The sequence below is a fragment of the Mauremys reevesii genome, linkage group 8, assembly GCF_016161935.1.
Source record: "Mauremys reevesii isolate NIE-2019 linkage group 8, ASM1616193v1, whole genome shotgun sequence".
Classification (NCBI taxonomy): Eukaryota; Metazoa; Chordata; order Testudines; family Geoemydidae; genus Mauremys; species Mauremys reevesii.
The window spans coordinates 108,503,817-108,521,069 of NC_052630.1; the positions used below are offsets into that span (position 1 = coordinate 108,503,817).

The 17,253-nt window shown below is 50.7% G+C and overlaps 1 protein-coding gene across 11 annotated transcripts in view; it reads right to left on the reverse strand.

Annotated features, from left to right (window-relative positions):
- Positions 1-17,253, reverse strand: part of SZT2 (SZT2 subunit of KICSTOR complex) — a 78,589-nt gene that overhangs the window by 36,837 nt on the left and 24,499 nt on the right. For 10 of the 11 annotated variants that reach the window (XM_039486488.1, XM_039486482.1, XM_039486481.1 and 7 more), the window contains exons 20-27: positions 14,699-14,813; positions 4,952-5,065; positions 3,325-3,522; positions 3,110-3,222; positions 2,400-2,538; positions 1,711-1,869; positions 598-802; positions 224-336 (exon numbers count right to left, since the gene is read on the reverse strand). In XM_039486488.1, coding sequence (XP_039342422.1) covers positions 224-336; positions 598-802; positions 1,711-1,869; positions 2,400-2,538; positions 3,110-3,222; positions 3,325-3,522; positions 4,952-5,065; positions 14,699-14,813 — 1,156 coding nt within the window. The remainder of the gene's footprint in view (positions 1-223; positions 337-597; positions 803-1,710; positions 1,870-2,399; positions 2,539-3,109; positions 3,223-3,324; positions 3,523-4,951; positions 5,066-14,698; positions 14,814-17,253) is intronic. The other variant, XM_039486483.1, reaches the window with a different exon arrangement.

Here is a 17,253-nt window from a genome sequence, read left to right on the forward strand (position 1 = left end):
TTAGCAAGCGGTGCCCGCTCTGGGCTGAGCTCCCCGCAGCCGTGCCCACAGACCTGGGCCCCAAGGGGCCGTGCGGGAACATCTTTAAGCCAACTCTGACAAGAAACTAGTTCCCTGCAGAGAGTTCTCCCCTCCCCTCACGCACCAAAGAGTGGGGTCTAGGAAGGCCCTGGCTCAGCCCCCCTCCATGCCAGGGCACAGCTCCTTGCCATGCCCTCCTTACCTTTCACGTAGCACTGGTGCGAGTGCTCCTGCAGCAGCGTGCAGTAACTCACCAGCTCCTTGTGCTTGTGGTCTAGCCAGGTGGCATTTGGGGGGCGCTCCAGAAACTGGGACCTGGAAAAGAGCAGCAGCGTCACCACTCAGCCCTGCTGGCGCGTCACATCCCTGGAGGAAGCGTTTATCTGCGCCAGGCCAACCTACAAGCTCTTGCAGGCAGGCAGTGCTGTGAGTGAGAAGGAATACGCCAGCAGACCAGGGCAAGGCTGGAGCCAGCATCCTGCACAGGAAAGACTTGACTGTGCAGCCCTGAGCTCCCTGCACTTGCACCCCAAGGAGTGTGCGCTCCCAGCCCCGAGCCAGGGGAGCTGGCTTTACCTGAAAAAGATGTCCCGCGGAGGCCGGTGTGTCCGGGGGCTGACCATCTGCTCCCGCAGCAGCTCCAAGGAGCAGCTATAGACGTAGATGGGGCAGCGGAGCCGGTGGCCCTCGCTCAGCTCGGGCTGCGAGGCCTGGCGGCTGAAGGAGATGTGTACATCCTTCCGCAGGGATGTGCCTGGCTCTCCTGGATCCTGGCCTGCTTCTGCAGAAGAGAGACACCCTGAGGGAGAGCTCCCCACTGACAGCCCGAGACACCAGCCACTATGCCTGGGCCTGCCCTTGCCTCACTGGATCGCCCATTCAGCTCAGTACGCTGGTATCCTAGTTCCCAAGAGCCCCCTCCATCTTGCTCCCAACCCCCGCAGCAGATGTCTTCTCCAGGCCCACAGGGAGCATGAGGCCGGTTTGTAACTTCCCTTAGACTCTCCGCAACTGAGCACACTGGCCCAGGGCTTTCCCACTCCTGTCCCCTGCAGCATGGGCCCTCCGCTCCTCAGACACTAGCCAGCCAACTGATCCCCCCTCCCCTTTTCAATATCAAGGGCTCTGTAGGGGGCTTGAACACCCCCAGCCTGCAGTGATGTCTCTTCCCCTGCCCCTGCCCTCTGGGGTCTGTGATCTCCAGCAGGGAGCAGGTGGCTCCGCTCCACGCTACCAGAGCAACACAGCACACTCCGAACAGCCTGTCGGGACAGGGTCTGTGTGAGATCCAGGGGCCTCCATGGCAGAAGAGCTGGTGTCTGTCCGGCACCAGCGCTTCACTCTGAGGAAGCCCCATTGCTTTGCTGGAGGCAGAGTCACCTGGTCTGCAGCCTGTGCGCCAGATTAGCGGACGTCCATTTCCCAAGGAGCAGCCCCTCTGGAGGGGGGCCGAGCAGGCTGCATACATAGCTGTGCTGCTCGGGAACTCCTCAGCCCTTCCCCACACCCCTATCAGGGGATGGGCATATCACACAGTCACGCCGGGCTGAGCCAGGAGCAGCACATGCTGCACAAGCCTCTGGCTTGCCTGGCCGTGGCAGGCACTCTGAGTGGGAGAGGACGACTCTCCTGGGCTCCGGAATGGGCTCTGCCCACAGAACACATGGGGTGAGGAGCCGGGGCGAGTACCATTGGCTGGCGTTACACTGGGGGCAGGTGGGAATGCTGCAGCCGCCTCCTCAAATCTCGTTCTACCCGGCTCCCCACAGACAGGGTCCAGGCTCTCTCCTGCAGAGCCGTCCTCCTTCGGGGCTTTCTCCAGCGCACAAGCCATCAGCTTCTGTACATCTAGAGAAGAAAAGGAGAGGTCAGGCCCTTCTCGCGTATCCCGACAGGTGAGGGCCGCTGTTAGCCCAGCACCCCAAGGGCAGCTTGGAGGGCCAGCCACCGTCTAGGTGCCTTCGACCCAAGTTAGAGAAGCAGCCAACTCAGTAGCTCACCCTGGGTAACTGGTATCAATCCTTAAAATATTCACTTCCTGTGAGAGGCAAGGGCCCTCAGAGAACGCCCTGCCAGCCGCCCCAGCCTCCATTCCTGGGAACCCCAAGGGGCTTCACTCAGATCCCCCCGTGGCAGGGGTGGGGAGCTCTAGGCAAGCCCCAAACCAGGTCGCAATAAACGGGAAAACCAAACCTCCACACGGGAGCCAAACAGCAGCCAGGCAGGTCCCAGAGCACTACAAGAGACCCACTGCTAAGCCCCTCAGACCCAAGCTCTGCCCATCTCCACACAGCAGGAAGGCTGTCCCCCCCGAGAGAGTCACTCAGCATTCCCGCTGCTGCCTGACTCAGCTCCCTGGCTCAGCGGGGCAGACTCACCAGGGAAGGTGGCTGGCAGGAAGGTGAGGAAGAGGTGCTGTGGACTGACCAGCTTGGCGTAGCATCGCCACTGCAGAAGCAGCCCAGCAGCATTGGCCACGGACACGTCGGTCTCCGGCAGCTCTGCATTACACAGGCTCTGAGGAGAGAGCACAGCGGGGTAAGGCTGCAGGGATGCCCTGGGGCAAGGAAGGGGTGATACAGAGCAGAAACACCTCCGGGGGGCTGGCTGGCTGGCCCTCAGGTGCAGCAGCCTCCGTGTTCACACGCTCGACCTGCTGACAGAGCAGTCTGGCTCAGACCCGCGCTGCTGCACGCAGCGTAGGCTGGGGCTCCCCCATTGCAGGTATAGCACAGGTGGCCATGGGGCCAGCTTCCCCAGTCCCTCCTCAGCCTCGCTCCTGTCCTGTGTCATCCCCAGCCCTTTCCATCGCTGCCCTCTCCATGGGCAGTGCCAGCCGGGGCAGTGCTGCCAGCTGTGCGCCTGCCCCAGAGCGAGGCCTTCGCTTCTCCCAGTCTCTGGGCAGCCAAGAGAGGCTGGTGGGTCATCACAGACGGAGGCTGGATTTGAAGCGCCCCATCCCAATCCTTGTCACAGGGCTCAGGCCGTGCCCCAGCAGCTGCCCCCTTTGTGCCGTGTTCAGGAGTTTCCGGGGCAGGGGAGCATGAGGCCCCCAGCAGCATGAGGGACACGGAGCCAGGGGAGGTACCTGCAGGGTGCTCGTGGAGCCACTCATGTCCCTGGTAGCGCTACTGCCAACAGGGTGAGCAACCAGAGAGGGATCCTGCTGTTCCAGGCGTGCAGGGGCCTTCAGGGCCTCTTCTGGAACCAAAGAGACAGGCTGTGAGGAGGGGAGCCCAGGAGCAGGGCACCAAGGGCCCTGCCTTGCTCACGTCTCCAGCTGCCAGGCTCTCAGCCCCTTACCTTGGATCACTGGGAGTGTGAATGGGGGCAGGTGGCCATCGCGGTCCCGCTGTAGGACCTGCTCCATGAAGGCCATGTGATCCGAGTCTGCCAAGGGGATCTCCCGGTCGCTGAGGTCATGCTGCAGGCAGCCGTGGAAGAAGTCTAGCAGCATTTCATTGGGTGCAAACGAAGAGTCCTTGGCCATCACATCATCCTCTGCTCCAGAACAGAACCACCAGCATCAGAGACCTGCTCCAGCCAGCTACTGTCCCAGCACCCCTCCGGCCAGGCAGGTCATTGCAAGGAGCCAGCTGCACGTGGCTGGTGAGGTTCTCATATTACGTCTGCAAGGTGAGCTTATACAAGGCTGAGAGGGAACCTTCTGCTACCAGCCACATAAACCTTTCTGCACCCACCCACACCAGATACTGGAACCACGCTGAAGACAAGGTTCAAGAGGTAGGAAGCCACAAGACAGCACAGAGACCCAGGCCTGGCACTAACAGACCTGCTACCAAGCTAACACCAGCACAGGCGCAGCAGCAACCCCCAACATCTCCACCAGTGACCCTGGGGCTGTAGGAGCCACCTCGCATGCCCCAGCTGGGAGACACAAGGTGGCACCACTGCAGGGAGGAAAGAAGGCAGCTCCCCTGCACTGCTGTAATAACCGGGGCCCGAGGGGCCTCCCTCAGCTGTGCGGTCAATGCTGCGAATGCAGATGAAAGTTTATAAAACGTTCCAATTACCTACATCAATCAATGTTAACAGAAAAAGTACAGAAGGGAGACCGACCACATCCATCCAAAACTAGGCAGCCTGCTGATACCACCCCAGACCGTCGGGATATTGCTGAAGGACTGCGGGACAGAAATCGATGGACCAGAACTGGTGTGTCATAAATTAGATCCAACTGGTGAACAAAATAATGACAGGCTGGGGCACTGCACTCATCACCTTGCTTTGGGGTCCTGAGAGCACTGGCTGAAAGACGCCCCCCCCATCCCACTCTGGGACACTAGGTGCCACTGCAATACTGATGGGCCTTCACTGGCCTGATCCTAAGAGCTGCCCTGGCCAGACTGGGCCAGAGAGAGAGACACACAGGTCACCTCACATCTCCCTGGCTCCAGCTAGATCCCAACCACTACCTGGGACGCAAGGCATTAGTTTCTGCTGTTGTCCCTTCTCCCTCCTTTTCCTTCCCCACCTTATTTCCTCTTTCCTGTGAGAGCCTGAAAGACAACAAAAAGCAATTCCCTGAACCGCCTGAGGGTGGCACTAGTTTCCCAGTGTTTGGATTGCTGATTAGTCTCTGTGCTGTGCTTATGGTTCTCCAGCAGTGAGATGGCAAGCGAGACAGCAGCTGCATATCCACTTTGCTTTGCTTTTCTCTCCCCTTTGTAGGTGTGCGTCTGGCTTGGTTTTGAAGGAAGCAAAGAAACTAAGCAGCAGCAAACCCTGCCCTCCTCTCTTCCCCAAAAGCACAATTACCACAGTCAATACCATGGAAAGGAGTCCCCCTGCTAACAACTCTGCAGCAAAAGGAGTGTGGTTACAATGAATGCCCGACTCAGTACATCATGTTCCCCAGGCTTCACTGTTCTCCCTCTGCTGCCTATCTCCAACAAATGTCAGTGCTCACCTCCCGTCAGCATGAGGAAGAACATTTCGATCTGCAGGCATTTGGGTAGCAGCTTCAGGAGACTGAACTGGAATGGGATCTCATGCACATGGGAGCCAGCCCCCATGTCAGGGTCTGCAAGGAGAACAAGGGAGATAAGGCACTGCTCCCTCCTGGGGCACCAGTTGGCTGGACCCACAAGGAGAGCCTGCCAGCTGGAAGCAGCACAAGCTGGGAGACATGCACACTAAAGGCGCCTTTGCTGCTCACTGTGTGGTGGCATCTAAAGCCATGGAAGGGGAGGAATCAACAGGATTTATTATTAATTATTTGTATTATGGTAGCACTTAGGAGTCCTAGTCGTTGAGTAGGACCCCACCATGCTAGGCACTGGACAAACCCAGAACAGAGAGAGCCCCTGTCCCACAGAGCTGCCAATCTAAGGACAAGAGATGGCCACAGAGACATGCCATTGGTCAGCATGACAGGCAGTGGTCTCAGCACACAATTGGTTGTAGATGGCAGAGCAAAACAGATTTTGCAGGAGGCTAATGGTTCCTTTGGGGGCTGTTTACAGGGAGCTCCACCCAAGCGTGAGGGGCAGCAGGGGACAAATCACAAAAGGGCTTGCTTGAGAATTTAACAAGAGGGAGCTGGAGGGTGGCACCTAGGGCCAAATGGAGGTGGGAGCTGGCTTTTCTGCACCGAGGGAGACAATATATAGGGTGGGGATGCTTGTTAAGGGCATTGGAAGTAAAAACAAGGAGCTTACATTTGATAATAAGAGAAGAGGAAGCCAGTGAAAGGATGCAAAGAGAGGGGTAATGTGGTCAAAGCGACACAGCAGGAAAAGAATCTTTGCAGCAGCATCAGAATCCATATGAGTAGGGTAGGACTGCATTGATCGAGGCCAGAGAAAAGGATGCTGCAGTAATCAAGATGCGAGATAACAGGAGCCAAGATGAGAGGTTTAGCTATGTGGCTGGCTAGAAAAGCAGTATCTTAGAGATGTGTGCAGTGTTGCTGTAGCCGTGTTGGTCCCAGGATATCAGAGACACAAGGTGGGGGAGGTGATATCAACCAAGAAGTTATCCACTACAGGAGATTCCCTCCCCCACTTCTCTCTGATAAAATGGCATGCAGAAAGAATATACAAGACTTCCGCCTGGTCTACACCAGAAAATTAAGTCGGCTTAACTATGTCACTCAAGAGTGTGAAAAATCCACCCCCCTGAGCAGTGTACTTAAGCCAACCTAATCCCTGGTTTAGAAAGTGAGAGGTCAACGGAAGAACTCTTCTGGCACCCTAGCTACCACCTCTCGGGGAGCTGGATTACCTACCCTCACAGGAGAACCCTCCTATTGGCCCAGCTAGGGTCTAGGCTGAAACGCTGCAGCATTTTAAGTGTAAACACACTGCTAGGTACTGCGTAGATGTGAGGACCCAGGGAGAGGCGTGAATCAGAGGGCCTAAGTGACCAATAGGATGGTGTTGTCCACGGTGACGCAGAGAGGAGGTACCAGGGAGGGTTTGTCTGGCAACGGTTAGGGGTTCTGTTTTAGCTGGCAGCTCGCCATCCACAAGGAGATGAGAGAGAGAGACAGGCCCAGATTGTAGTTTGGACAGAAGCCGACAGGTCTGGAGTAGGGAGGCAGAGCTTGAGTTGTCAGCGTAGAGATGGTTGTTGAATTTGTGGATGTGGATGAGATTACCCAAAGAGAAGGTGTTGAGGGAGAAGACAAGGGGACACAGCCCTGGGAGCCCCACGTGAAAGCTGGAGGTGGGCAGGGGATAAGATTAATCCTCTAAGGACATGCTGAAGGTGGAGAAGAACCAGGAGAGGACAGAATCATAGAAGCCAAGGAAGGACAAGATTTCAAGAGGAGGAGCATGGTCGAGTATGTCAAAGGCAGCTGACAGGTCCAGGAGGAGGAGGATGCAGTGCTGGTCCTGAGCTTTACCTAGGAAGAGATCATCAGAGACTTTGGCAAGAGCATTTTCAGTGGAGTGCAATGGGCGAAAAGTGGATTGGAGAGGGTCTAGTTTGGGACTGGACAGGAGGAGCTCCAGACAATGCATTCTGGGAGTTCAGAGAGGGAAGAGAGACAGGGCAGTAGCTGGAGAGGCAAGTGGGGCCATGGATGGTTTTTTGTTTTTAAGATGGGAGAAACCTGTGAGGGGCAAAAGCCAGAGGAGAGCAAGGCGGGGGATGAGAGAGGATGGAGAGAGATCAGGAGATGGGATGAGCGGCAAACAGAGAGGTTATGGAGAGAGATGCAGATGTTTCTTGTCTGCTATGACCTGGAAGAAGGAGAGAGTTGTTGCAGGGGAAGGGAAGGGAAGAGCATGATGCATTTTTTCAATTATCTCTTGAAAGAAAATCAGTGAGATCCTGTAGAGCAGTAATACTCAGATCTCAGTAGCCAAATTAGCAATCAGCATTACCCAAAAAAGCCACAGCCGTGTGAAGTGATTGTTTCATTTACTATAGTGCTGTAGAGTCATATTTAAACAGTATGACTGGGAAATACTATATATTTTGTATATTTTCTCCCTGTAGGTTTGGGGACAGAATAGGCCCACTGCTCCTCCTGCATATTGTAAGAGGCGACTAAAAGGGGGCTGCCTGGAGAAGGATGGGCTCCACCAGGTTAGAAATTGCCAAGACACACCATATGATGAGCAAGTCAATGATGTCCATACCAGATTGATCACAGCCCCTATTAATAATGACTGCGCCATCCATCTCCCAACAGGGCAGACGCGACAAGTATACTACAGGTGTAACCCCAACAAAGAGGAGCCGCGGAAGAGATAACATCACCGTAGTCACATGGAATGTAAGGACATTGAGACAAATAGGGAGGTTGAAAGAACTCACATACGAAATAGAACAATACACCTGGCACCGCCTAGGAATCTCTGAGGTCAGATGGAAGAACTTCTGAGAGGTACTAACGGAAGGCGGCCATGTACTCTATTACAGTGGAGAGGACAAATATGTCAACAGCATAGGATTTCTTATGCATAAAGATATCAAGGATTCAGTATTAGGATGCTGCCCAGTGTCCAGCAGGCTTATTTCCATCTATCTAAAGGCAATACCGTTTAATATCACAGTGGTAAAAGTCTACGCTCCTACAACAGACTATGACGATGAGCAAACTGTAAAAATCTTCAATCAGCTCCAAGATATCATCAATAAGGTACACAAGAATGATATCCTGATTGTACAAGGAGATTGGAATGCTAACATGGGTACTGACGCACAGGAAGATTGGTGAGATTATTGTGGCCCTTTCTGTAACATGGTAACCAATGCGAGAGAAGTAAGACTTTTGGAGTTTGCCAGCTATAACAATCTGGTTCTTGCAAACACATTAGGAGCAAATAAAGCATCCAGACGATCAACATGGTACGCACCTACGGTAGCCAGATCGACTACATCATGGTGCAAAACTGATTTCGTTCTGGAATTAACAGAGCTAAAACAAGGAGCTTTCCCGGTGCTGATATTAGAAGTGATCACGACCTTGTGATGCTAAATTTTTGGCTGCGGCTAAGGAAAATTGTCAGGCCAAAGTTCACCAGAACCAAGTTTGACTTAGAAAGACTCAGAGATCAAAACATTGCAGAGTCATTCCAAGCAATGATCAGCGGAAAATTTGCCCCACTGCTTGCTCTAGAGGAATACGTAGAAACAATGACCAACAATTTCAACGCTGTAATGAATGAGGCAGCAATGGACATCCTTGGTAAACATCGTAAGAGGACAAAACTAGTTCAAACTAGGTGGAAGGATAAACAAAAATAGATCTGGGACTAGGGTTTTTTATTTCAAAGGGCTAACTTTAAAGATTTAAGTGGATTGGACTGAAGAACTTGTGGATCTAAAGGCGGAGGAGTCAAAGTTGCAGAAACTATCAGAAGCCTGCATCCCAAGAGAGGGAAAAAATTCATAGGCAGGAGTTGTAGACCAAGCTGGATGAACAAGCATCTCGGAGAGGTGATTAAGAAAAAGCAGAAAGCCTACAAGGAGTGGAAGATGGGCGGGATTAGCAAGGAAAGCTACCTTATTGAGGTCAGAACATGTAGGGATAAAGTGAGAAAGGCCAAAAGCCATGTAGAGTTGGACCTTGCAAAGGGAATTAAAACCAATAGTAAAAGGTTCTATAGCCATATAAATAAGAAGAAAACAAAGAAAGAAGAAGTGGGACCGCTAAACACAGAGGATGAAGTGGAGGTTAAGGATAATCTAGGCATGGCCCAATATCTAAACAAATACTTTGCCTCAGTCTTTAATGAGGCTAATGAGGAGCTTAGGGATAATGGTAGGATGACAAATGGGAATGAGGATATGGAGGTAGATATTACCACATCCGAGGTAGAAGCCAAACTCGAACAGCTTAATGGGACGAAATCGGGGGGCCCAGATAATCTTCATCCAAGAATATTAAAGGAACTGGCACATGAAATTGCAAGCCCATTAGCAAGAATTTTTAATGAATCAGTAAACTCAGGGGCTGTACCGTACGACTGGAGAATTGCTAACATAGTTCGTATTTTTAAGAAAGGAAAAAAAATGTGATCCGAATAACTATAGGCCTGTTAATTTGACATCTGTAGTATGCAAGGTCTTGGAAAAAATTTTGAAGGAGAATGTAGTTAAGGACATTGAGGTCAATGGTAATTGGGACAAAATACAACATGGTTTTACAAAAGGTAGATCGTGCCAAACCAACCTGATCTCCTTCTTTGAGAAGGTAACAGATTTTTTAGACAAAGGAAATGCAGTGGGTCTAATTTACCTCGATTTCAGTAAGGCATTTGATACAGTTCCACATGGGGAATTATTAGCTAAATTGGAAAAGATGGGGATCAATATGAAAATTGAAAGGTGGATAAGGAACTGGTTAAAGGGGAGACTACAACGGGTCATACTGAAAGGTGAACTGTCAGGCTGGAAGGAGGTTATTAGTGGAGTTCCTCAGGGATCGGTTTTGGGACCAATCTTATTTAATCTTTTTGTTACTGACCTTGGCACAAAAAGTGGGACTATGCTAATAAAGTTTGCGGATGACACAAAGCTGGGAGGTATTGCTAACACAGAGAAGGACCGGGATATCATACAGGAAGATCTGGATGACCTTGTAAACTGGAGTAATAGCAATAGGATGAAATTTTATAGTGAAAAGTGCAAGGTCATGCATTTAGGGATTAACAACAAGAATTTTGGTTATAAATTGGGGACACATCAGTTGGAAGTAACAGGAGGAGAAGGACCTCGGAGTATTGGTTGATCACAGGATGACTATGAGTCGCCAATGTGATATGGCCGTTAAAAAAGCTAATGCGGTCTTGGGATGCATCAGGCGAGGTATTTCCAGTAAAGATAAGGAGGTGTTAGTACCGTTATACAAGGCACTGGTGAGACCTCATCTGGAATACTGTGTGCAGTTCTGGTCTCCCATGTTTAAGAAGGATGAATTCAAACTGGAACAGGTACAGAGAAGGGCTACTAGGATGATCCGAGGAATGGTCCCTTCTGATCTTGAATTCTATGATTCTATGAATGGAAAACCTGTCTTATGAAAGGAGACTGAAAGAGCTTGGCTTGTTTAGCCTAACCAAAAGAAGGCTGAGGGGAGATATGATTGCTCTTTATAAATATATCAGAGGGATAAATATCAGGGAGGGAGAGGAATTGTTTAAGCTTAGTACCAATGTGGACACAAGAACAAATGGATATAAACTGGACACTAGGAAGTTTAGACTTGAAATTAGACAACGGTTTCTAACCATTAGAGTAGTAAAGTTCTGGAACAGCCTTCCAAGGGGAGTAGTGGGGGCAAAAGACATATCTGGCTTCAAGACTAAGCTTGATAAGTTTATGGAGGGGATGGTATGATGGGATAGCCTAATTTTGGCAATTAATTCATCTTTGATTATTAGCAGGTAAATATGCCCGATGTCAGATGGGGTGGGATCTGAGTTACTACAGAGAGTTCTTTCCTGGGTGCTGGCTGGTGAGTCTTGCCCACATGCTCTGGGTTTAACTGATCACCATATTTGGGGTCGGGAAGGAATTTTCCTCCAGGGCAGATTGGCAGAGGCCCTAGAGGTTTTTCGCCTTCCTTGGCAGCGTGGGGCACAGGTCACTTGCTGGAGGATTCTCTGCACCTTGAGATCTTTAAACCACGATTTAAGGACTTCAGTAACTCAGACATAGGTTAGGGGTTTGTTACAGGAGTGGGTGGGTGAGATTCTGTGGCCTGCATTGTGCAGGAGGTCAGACTAGATGACCATAATGGTCCCTTCTGATCTTAAGTCTATGAATCTATGAAAACCATGGGTCACAAATGAAATACTACAAATGTGTGACATTAGAAGAGAACTTGAGAGACAAGAACAGCACTGAGGAAGCTGATAAATACAGAGTGATTGGCAGAAAGATCAAGAAAGGAATGAAGGTGGCCAAGGAGATATGGACTGAAAAACAATGCTCTAAAATTGAAGAGTGTATCAATAATAAAAATAGCAAATGAGCCTTCCAGGCTGTAAAAGATCTGATGAAGGAAAGATGGACCAAAGCTAATGCAATTCAAGACAAAGAAGGGAACAGTCTTACAGAAGAAAGGGACATCATCAATAGGTGGACAAACTACTGCTCTGATCTATACAACCTCCAGCCAACTGGAGATCCTAGTATCTTAGACAGCCCAGATTCAACAGAGGAGGATGACTTTCCAATACTACGTGAAAAAGTGGAGACAGCAGTGAAATCACTCAAGAACAGAAAGGCTACAGGTATTGACAACATCCCAGCCAAACTGATGAAATTCGGAGGAGAAATGGTAATAGATGTAGTCACCAAGATCTGCAACAAGATCTGGCAGACCGGTGAGCGGCCCTCCACGTGGACACAGTCACTAATCACCACCCTGCCAAAGAAAGGCAACCTGCAACTGTGTCAAAATTACTGGACCATAAGCTTAATTAGCCATCCCAGCAAAGTGATGTTGAAAGTCATATTGAACAGACTGAAGCCACAAGTGGAGAATATCATCACTGAAGAACAGGCTGGCTTTTGTGCTGGAAGAAGTACCACAGAACAGATTTTCAATCTTTGTGTTCTATATGAGAAGTACTTACAATACCAGCAGGACGTCTACCATGTTTTTGTTGACTTCAAGAAGGCGTTTGACAGAGTATGGCACAAAGCTCTCTGGGCAGCCATGAAGAAGTACAATGTTGGTCATAAGCTTATTCTTACCATTAAACAACTGTATGCCAAGGGCAGCAGTACAGTTCTCATCAATGGTGCAATAGGAGAGCAGTTTCGGACCACAGTTGGAGTCCAGCAAGGCTGCCTTCTTTCGCCCACACTGTTCAACATCTACTTGGAGCGCACAATGACTGATGCCCTAGAAGATCACATATATAGTCAGCATTGGGGGGCGAACAATCTCAAATCTTTGGGTCGCTGATGACACTGATGGCCTGGCAGGCAGCAAAGATGAACTTGCCAACCTTGTGAACCGGTTGGATGAAGCCTCTGCAAATTATGGCATGGAAATTAGTGCAGAGAAAACCAAGCTGATGACAAACAAATGTGATGGGACCAGCTCACATATCACTGTCAGTGTACAAGAGCTGGAGACAGTGAAACAGTTCAAGTATTTGGGGGCAATCATCACTGATGAAGGATCCAAGGCAGAAATTCAGGCAAGAACTACACAAACAGCAGCAGCAGTGGCAAAGCTAAAGCCAATGTGGAGGAATAAGAACAAACTGAAACTGCTGCACACACTGGTCATCTCCATTTTTCTGTATGTGTGCGAGACATGAACCCTTACAGCAGAACTTGAACGGAAAAATACAGGTAGTAGAGATGAGATACTTCCATAAAATCCTGGACATCTCTTACTTCGACCATGTCACTAATGAAGAGGTCTGCAACATCATCACCCAATGTGCTGGGTCATATGAAGACCTCCTGACGACCGTGAAGAAGTGCAAGCTGAAGTGGTACAGCCATGTAACAAGATCATCTGGCCTATCCAAGATCATCCTCCAAGGGACAGCAGAGGGGAAGAGAAGAAGAGGTAGACAGAAGAAGAGATGGACTGACAACATAAAAGAGTGGACAGGCATGGACTTCATGGAGACTCAAGCACTGACACACAATTGTCAGGGGCGAAGACAATTGGTTGATTGCTCATCAATGATGGTGCCCGAACGACCAATGCGGTTATGGGAGTGATGATGATATTGATATTCTCACAGCAAAGAGACCGACCAAGTATATTATGTTACCAATTACAATTGGTTAATAACGTAATTAAATCAGGCTGCTTTTCCTATTAACCAATCACACGTCTTTTAATATCATGTGCTGCAAAGAGCTGCAGGAGACACATTAAAGCGCACTTGCGGCTCGAGTTCCGCAGTCCGAGCATTGCTGCGATAAGAGAGGGAAACCCTTCTGCTGCCACCACTCTTCGGGAGCGGGTCAAATGTGGCAAAAAGCGGGCTGGGACTCAGGACTGAATTAAGCTGGAGAAGGAGACCTGTTTGGCTAGGAAGAGTATAACCGGGAGGGACAGGACAGAATAGGCTGAATACCAGGGAATCTTAGCCGCGCAGGGAGCACATTCAGCTGTGAATCCATCCTACACAGGGAAGCAGGGGCTGCATTCATGGGCACCTAGTACCAGAGGAACCTCTGGTCCGGCCTTGCCAGGGAGAGGGGCCTGCACGGGGCTTCCCCAGCTCTCATTCCCACCTTCACTGGCTGGTGGTTAGATCCCGCTGCCCAGTGGTGCCAGGTTTACCTTGCCACACAACACAGGGCCAGTGGCTCCAGAGTGGGCAGGGCTTTCAGAACAGCTCAGCTCCCAGGGGAAGTACTTATTGCTCGAGAACAGTGGAGATGCTGGAATTGAGCTTGCCTGAAAGCCTGGCCCTCGGTTGTACAACAGAGAGCCAGCTGCAGGGACCTTGCTGACAGAGAGCTTCTGGGGCTGTTCTAGTTCCCGTACCACTGGTGGACCATTGCTAGCTGCAGTGCCAACACACAACTGCACAAGCAGGAACGTGTCCCCTTGCTGTGCTGCCCGCCAGGACCCTTTTGCTTCCGGAGGGATGGTCACCCAGGTTAAATGAGTCGAGGTTCCTGGGCAGCTAGTGCACCAGATCAGGAGGTGCCAAGGGAACATGACCCGCAGACAGGTAGCTGCAATTTCTAGCTAAGGGATTTAGTGCTCCAAGAGGTTCAGAAGGGTCCTGAGAGCAGAGCTCCTGGAGCATCAAGGGAGCTCCCCATGGTTTGGTCTGTAACCCTTCCTACATTCAGCTGTCCGTCTAGGTGTTCAGCCCACAGCAGGAGAGCGCCTGCTCCTAAGAGAGATTCTCTTTGCAAAGAAGCTGAGACACCCACGGTGCCCTGTCAGGGAACAGGGAATGGAGACAGACAGCAGCTCTTCCTTGCCCAGAACTGCTCCGCAAGCCAGAGCGAAGGATTTCTCCTCCCCTTCCTTGAGACCTCAGGGTGTCTGCTGGCTTTCACAAGCCCAGCCCACCTCCTCGCCAGCTGAGCCAAAGGCTGGGTGATCTATGGGAGCAGCACAGGAGGCTGAGGCTTTCAGACGGAAAGAGGGGGCTGTCAGAGCTTCAGAATGAGCTGCTGAGAACTTCATCTTGCTGGCAGTAGGCTCTGCCCCTGGTTCCGTCCATCATGCCAGAGCAGAAACAGATTCTTGACTCACCTTCAGCAGTCTTGGCTTCCAAAGCCGGGGACACCCACTCCTTGTTCTGGCATAGCTGGCTGATGTACTCAAAAGTTAGCATGGTGCTAATGCAGGCCAGATCCCTGGGGTACAGCTGCAAGAAGGATACAGGCTCAGTCTTGAACAAGCCTCAAGCAGAAGACGACCCAGGGCAGAGGAAGTCTGAAGGCAGGAGGGTCCATCCCAACCCTCCTGATCTCCCTTGTTTCCATTCTCATCCTCTGCTTAATCTGTTGCTCTCCTCTGGCTCTTTCACTTACAATACTGTCATGTTTCAGTCTCTCTCATCTTGGAAGTCCACCTTTGACTCCACTTGCCTCTCCAACTATTGCCCCATCTTCCTTCCATCACTGAAGGCACCATCTATAAATTGGTGACTGAGTTCCTCTCCTCCAATTCCACCCTAGACCCTCCAGTACAGCTTCTGCTCCTTGCACTCCAGGAAACCACTTCTGATGAGGACTCCGTGACCTCTCCCTAACCAAAGCTTAGAACCAGTGCTCCGCCTTCACCTTCTATGATCTATCAGCCATGCTCCTCTTGAAACCTTGGCCTCCGTGACTGTCCTCTCCTAATTCTCTAGTCTCACCTTCGTGTGTCCTTACGTGTCCTGCACCTTGCTGGGGGGAGGGGGGGTCCACAGGGCTCTGTCCTTGGTCCCCTTCGCTTCGCCCTCAATACCTTATCTCTAGGTAATTTCATCCACCTACACAAATTCAACAGCCATCTCTATGCTGACGACGCTCAGATCTACCTCTGCTCCAGACCTGTCTCCTTCTCTCTGTTGACCAGTATGTGCTGGCTAGCATATACACACACACACATCTATCTATCTTGTATTATTAGTAGGTATTATCCACACCATTATATACACATTAGTATCCATTAAACACAAATATTATAGCAATTGCATAGTTTTGGGAGCACACCTTCTGCGTAAAGTGAATGTAAATGGCTCCTGAAGACTGGTATCACAAAGAACCTTTTCCCCTGTACATTATTATTGGCTCATAGCTAAGGCTAAGTTTTTGTCACAGATATTTTTAGTAAAAGTCACAGACAGGTCACGGGCAATAATGAAAAATTCATGGCAGCCCATGACCTGTCCTTAACTTTTACTAAAACTACCCATGACAAAATAGGTAGCCTGGGCAGCTCAGGTGTGGGTGGAGGGGAGGAGAGCTGGGAGCTCCAGGGTCCCCCTCAGGTGGCGGCTCCAAGCTGCGGTGGCCCAGAGCTCTGGGGTCCCCCCTGCCACCCGTGGGGATAGGGAGCGGCAGGGGTCCCCCCTTCCAGCCAGCACTGGCTGATGTCACAGAGGTATTTGGAAGTTACGGATTCCGTGACTAAAATCGCAGCCTTACTCAGCAATAAACCTGACTGACATTGGCTATTTGGTCTCTGAGTATCTTTCATAGTGAACCAAAGTCAAACAACTGTCCATACAATTTATCAACATGTCCAAACTAAAATCTTGGCCTGCCTCCCTGACATCTCATGGATGACTACCCATCAGCTCCAGCTCAACCTGGCTAAAAAGCAGAGCTCTTATCTCCCTCCTGCATCTCCTTTCTCAGTCATTGCGTACACCATCACCATCCTGCCTGTCACTCGGGCATGTAACCTAGGGAACACCTTTGACTAAGACTCTCTTTAGGTCCTCACATCCGGGTACCTGTCTCTCCAATTCTTTCTCCACAGCATCTGTAAAATAGGGCCTTTCCTAAACACGCACACAGCTGAAGCACTCATCCAGGTGCTAATCACTCCACATCTCAATCGCGGCAACATTCTCCTCCTGGCCATGCCAAACGCAGCCAGTGCTGCCGTAGAGATCATTTTCTTACCCCGTTGCTTTGACTAAACTCCTTTCTTTGCAACCCTTCACCAGCTCCCCTTGCTCTACTGCATCAAATGTAAGCTACTTGCTTTCACTTTCTCTCTCTTGTTCCTGATTGTGGTGTCCACTCCTGCCTCTCACCATCCCGAGGCCAGCCTCCCTCACCCACTTGGCATAGGTACAAAGGTGTTTGTTTGAACATTTCTCCCATGCTGCCCCTTGCATCCCATAAACATCTGTAAAGCTGCCTCACTACTCTCCTTCAAACCTCCCTTAATGATTTATCCTCGTGCCTAGGAGCCCTAGTCACGGGCTGTGCTAAGTGGTGCATAGACAGAACAAAGACAGCCCTTGTGCCAGAAAGCTTCCAGTCTGAGCATAAGACAGAGAGATGGGTACAGGCAGACGGGGGAGCACGCAGAGACAGTGAAATCCTATTTGTCATCATGATGGGCAGTAGGGTCGGTGCACCAGCAGACGGTTGCCATAGTTCTGTGGGTATCACAGCAAAGGAGAGCTTGGAAAAGGCCCACCAGATAGCTTTGACCTCCCCAGGTCTCCTTGGCCATGATGCCCAGAAAAGACCTGACAACGGCAAGGCCGCAGGTGTGCTGAGACCGCTGCCCATCCTGCTGAGCAATACTGTCCCATTGTTTCCCTGCACTTTGCCGTCTGTCCGACCATCTAATGTCCC